The sequence below is a fragment of the Argentina silus genome (genome assembly GCF_951799395.1).
Source record: "Argentina silus genome assembly, chromosome: 1".
NCBI classification, from domain to species: Eukaryota; Metazoa; Chordata; class Actinopteri; order Argentiniformes; family Argentinidae; genus Argentina; species Argentina silus.
In genome coordinates, this window is record NC_139655.1 from 3,180,085 (window position 1) to 3,185,084 (window position 5,000).

Here is a 5,000-nt window from a genome sequence, read left to right on the forward strand (position 1 = left end):
TGGGTGTGGATGTGTGTGGGTGTGTGGGTGGGTGGGTGGGTGTGTGTGTGGGTGTGTGGGTGGGTGGGTGGGTGTGGGTGTGTGGGTGGGTGGGTGTGTGTGTAAGAGGGAAGAGTCATGTGCGCTAGAGTCATAACCCTAACCCTGTGGAAGGGAGAGAGAGTGTGTTTGCATGATTGTGTAGTTTATTTCTGAAAGTGTGTTTCTTTTTGTGTGAACGGTATGTGTTTCTCTGTGTGTGGTGTGTGTGTGTGTGTGTGTGTGTGTGTGTGTGCGTGTGTGTGTGTTGGCGCTTTCCACTGTCACTTTTGGCACCGATGCTTGGCCCAAAGACTGACTTAACCTTGGGGCATTTTTGGGGACTTTTTGGGGACTTGGGTGGGGTCCAGGGGTAGACTTGCGATGTGTGCAGTACATATTTCTGTGTGCGTGTTTCTCTGTGTGTGTGTGTGTGTGTTTCTGTGTGTGCATGCGTTAGTTAGTTCTTACCCGTGTGAACCAGCTCTTGTTCCATCACCCCACATCCCAACACCTCAAGCCAGTCGCCTTGGAAACGCACCTCCATCTCAAAGGAGGGATGAGTGAAGGGGAAGTAGCATTCCACCCAACGGATCTCTAGATCTGGAGGGGAAGAGGAGAGGAGAGGAGAGGAGAGGAGAGGAGGAGAGGAGAGGAGAGGAGAGGAGAGGAGAGGAGAGGAGAGGAGGAGAGAAGAGGAGAGGAGAGGAGAGGAGAGGAGAGGAGAGGAGAGGAGGAGAGGAGAGGAGAGGAGAGGAGAGGAGAGGAGAGGAGAGGAGAGGAGAGGAGAGGAGGAGAGAAGAGGAGAGGAGAGGAGAGGAGAGGAGAGGAGGAGAGAAGAGGAGAGGAGAGGAGAGGAGAGGAGAGGAGGAGAGGAGGAGAGGAGAGGAGAGGAGAGGAGAGGAGAGGAGAGGAGAGGAGGAGAGGAGAGGAGAGGAGAGGAGGAGAACAAAAAAATAAGACAAGACAAGAGGAAAAGAGGATAAAAAGAAAGGAGAGGATGATGAATTGTTGAATTGTTTTTAATTAAAGGGGCAATATGTAATTTGGTACATCCATTTTTGGACTTTTAAATTAATGATTTATAGCCATTGATTATTGAAGAACTTATAAATGCCTCAGGAGGTTAAATCAACTGTCTTACCCCACCAGAACCCAAAATATAAGCGTGTTTTTACTGTTGTTTATAAACAGTGTAATTGTTAACAAACACTGTATAGCTTCAAAACATGGTTAACACTTTTATTTTGATCTCATGGATGATCAGTCCATGAATCCATAGTTGTCTCTGAAACTGAGAGTGGTCACATGTCTCGAGCCTCATCCCTCAGCTGTTGACCAGAACAGCGGCAGGGCGCCCGCTTTGTTGTTGTTCAAAACAACACATTGCTCCTTCAAGATGGCTCACCCTCTCCAAACAGGTGTCTGGCCAGACATGTGAGGGTCTGTTTCAGGTCAAACTCCACCAGCTTGACTGCCTCTAAAGTGTGTGTCTCTTGCTTCTGAGGGGTGCGGCGCCCCCCACCCTCAAACAGAGACAGGTCCTCTCCACTGTCCACCTTCGCGAATAGCTAACACAGAGAAACAGACATAAACCAGAGAACCATTACAGCAAAGCTGCTATCGTTGATAGACAGACAGACAGACAGTCAGACGGACAGATGGACGGACAGACAGTCAGACGGACAGACATACGGACAGACAGTCGGACAGACAGACAGACAGACAGACAGTCAGACGTACATACGGACGGACGGACGAACAGTCAGACAGTTGGACGGACGGACGGACAGACAGACAGACAGACGGACGTACGGACAGACAGACAGTTGGACGGACGGACGTAGAGACAGACAGACAGACAGACCCTGACCTGGTAGTTGGAGAACAGTCTTACGCCCTCCATCTGATGGAACACTGGGTAGTGACTGGCATCGATCTCATCTCTCCGGTACACGTCTCCTGCCAGCAGGAAGGCGTCCAGCCCTGACTTGACCAGCTCCCTCTGGTGGGCGGAGGTGTGGGCGCGCAGCATGTTGCTGCGGTTCAGATAGTAGTTGTCCCCTCTCTTCCTGCTGGGGTGGTCTGCAGGGATGAGGAGGCTGTCGAAGTTCTGCTCTACCGTTACCATGGGACTGAGGTTGTCATGGACAGAGAAGATAGGGTTGCCCCTCTTATTGAGGTAGGTCCGGTAGAAGTGGGCTTTGATTCGCTCTTTGATGAGCCAGAGGGGGTGGTGCTTCTGGTTGTGCAGGTTGCGGCCCACCTTGGAGAGAATCTTCGCCGTAACGTTGGTGAAGTCATCGCGAGGGTAGGAGTGGCCAAGAATCTCCACCAAGTCTGGTCCAATCAGGGGCTGGGAGGCAGGTTGGGAGGCAGGGAGGTCGGTGGTGAGGCCGCGGCGAAGGGTTAGGAGTCTACATGCTGCTGCTGCGCTGCCATTGGTTCGTAAGCAGTGGTGCGGCCAATGGCATGGCAAGGGTTGGAGAAGAGGGAGGAGGAGGGACAGGTTTCCACAGTGGATCCTCATGGCGTCTGCTCCATGGACCTAAAGGAGAGAGGGAAGTTGAACCATGATTAAAATGAATGACAGCCTGTTATGTTGTTTTCTCATTGCCCATCAATCATAACTAATGATTTAGAACCAAGACACAACAACTTTCCAGACACTACCAGAGCAGTGGTCCTCTGTGGCTCAGCTGGTAGAGCGTGGCGCTAACAACGCTTAGGTTGTGGGTTTGATTCCTGCTGGGACCATATATACTGAAATGTATGCACTCACTGCAATGTAAGTCGTTTTGGATAAAAGCGTCAGCTAAATGGCAGATATTACCAGAGCCATGACAAAGAAGCCATTGTCAAGTCAAACACATAGGCAAACCAAACCATCAGATCTTAGCACAGAAGGCCAGCCACGCCTGTAATCAAGCAATATTGAGCAGGATGTTTTTGGAATGGGTTGTTGGATGATGCTTAAATGAACCTCTGCATCCCGTCCTTCGTAGTGTGTGAGGGAGCGCCTATCCTCTGATGAAGACTATAACAGAAACCTGGACTCTTCGGCAGAACACTCTCCATTCTCTCATCACCTACAATGATGGACCGCAGACAGGACAGGAGGAGTGATTTATATGAGAACAAGTTAATTAAATCAACCCTGTGTGAGTCTCTCTCCCTCTCTCTCCCTTCCTCCCCCCCCCCCCCCCCCCTCTGTAAGCATTAACGAGGCAGGTTTACCTCAGTGGCTGAGACTGTAACCGGGTACCTAGGAGAGTTGACTTGTGTTTATCCCAGACTAACAGCAGCCCTACGTCGGGTACACTCAAATATTTGCCCTTTCCTTGCAATGTTTCATGAGCCGAGAGGAGGGGACTGAGGTTGTTCTTCTATCCTCCTCTCACTGACACGCATGGCGAAACAGACACTCATGGTGAAACAGACACACACACACGCATACACACACACACACACACACACACACACATTAGAACACTCATCCATCTGAAACACACACACACACGCATGCAAGTACACACATGCATGCACGCACGCACATGCATGCACGCACGCACACACACACAACAAAGGGTGTTGCATTGCAGGGGTATTGCAGTAGAGTAGATTATAATTCCTAATCCGTAAAGCTTTTACCAGTTAAAGCTCATGTTTTACAGGTCCAAGTTAACATGTCTACACACACTCTCTCTCTCTCTCACACACACACACACACACACACACACACACACACACACACACACACACACACTAACCCCTCCTCACACGCCCTGCCTGGATGGGCTCATAAAGTAAATAATCTACTGAGGAGGGTGTGTGTGTGTGGAGGATCGTCACGGCCTCCTCCTCCTCATAACAGGGAGAGAATGGGGCGCTTTGTCCTTGTCCTTAAATCACGTCACCCCCCCCCCCCTCTCTCTCTCTCTCTCTCTCTCCGCACCAACAGAGCTAGGCCTAGCCAAGGCTATGAGGGAACACAAATCTAGTCAGTATGCAGCAGTGTCAGTTAGAGAAAATGGGGGGGGGGGTGAGAGAGAGAGAGAGAGAGAGAGAGGGGGGGGGGGGGGGGGGTGAGAGAGACATGGAAGACAAGGAGAGAGAGAGAGAGAGAGAGAGAGAGAGAGAGAAAGAAAGAGGAAGAATAAGCAAGAGGAGACAGAGGGGGAGGGGAGGAGAGCAAGCAGGTGGATGAAAGTCCACAAATACTGCATTATTCATGATGAGAGGCACCACTTGGTTCCCATCCCGGCTCCCATCTACTCCCCCCTGAGCTCTGAGAAACGACCAGGGTTAACGTCACCTGAAATACAGTGGCTGCCTTTGACTCAGCCCAGGAGCGACCTCTGACGCGGGCAAGAACGGATGAAAGGACTTGAGTATCACCTCTATATTAGTGTGTGGATAGATAATGTAAAGCACTGTTGAGAACGTCGAAAAAAACGCTCCATAAATCAAATGAATCACTACAGCGGATGACTTTCAATATGACACACACGTGATTATTGCAGACACAGCATGTTGAGACCTTCGCATTGGCAGTCATTGACAAAATCCTTGATTGCGACAGAATGTGTTTGACTGCTTATGCGCTCGGTGTGCTAGCCGGTGTGTGTGCGACGCATCAAGTAAATGCATGTGTGCGCAATCGTGAATAAGTGTGGACGCGGTGCGTGTCCGTGTGTTTGTGTGTCAGGTTGGGGAGGCGTAATTGTGCGGAGGTGGCAGCGGCTGATTGCCTGCAGTCAGCAATTCATCTCCCCGGCCGGTCCCAGAATGAAGAGGCAGACTCTGCCAAATCAATACAGCCTGTCCACTCTAGCTACAGCCCTGGCCTGTGCCTGGACCAAGTAACACAGAGATACACTGAAGAGCCTTGGCCCGCCAGTGTTAGCCAGCCAGCTAGCATTACCAACAGTTGGATACGCTGAGGAGCTAGTGTCGTTAACCAGTTAGCATTAGCAGCAGTT

General features: G+C 50.8%; 1 protein-coding gene across 1 annotated transcript in view; it reads right to left on the minus strand.

The window, feature by feature from the left end:
- Positions 1-5,000, minus strand: part of fars2 (phenylalanyl-tRNA synthetase 2, mitochondrial) — a 76,398-nt gene that overhangs the window by 57,405 nt on the left and 13,993 nt on the right. Inside the window, exons 2-4 of the mRNA XM_083681755.1 lie at positions 1,892-2,566; positions 1,427-1,589; positions 490-621 (exon numbers count right to left, since the gene is read on the minus strand). Coding sequence (XP_083537881.1) covers positions 490-621; positions 1,427-1,589; positions 1,892-2,548 — 952 coding nt within the window. The 5' untranslated portion in view covers positions 2,549-2,566. The remainder of the gene's footprint in view (positions 1-489; positions 622-1,426; positions 1,590-1,891; positions 2,567-5,000) is intronic.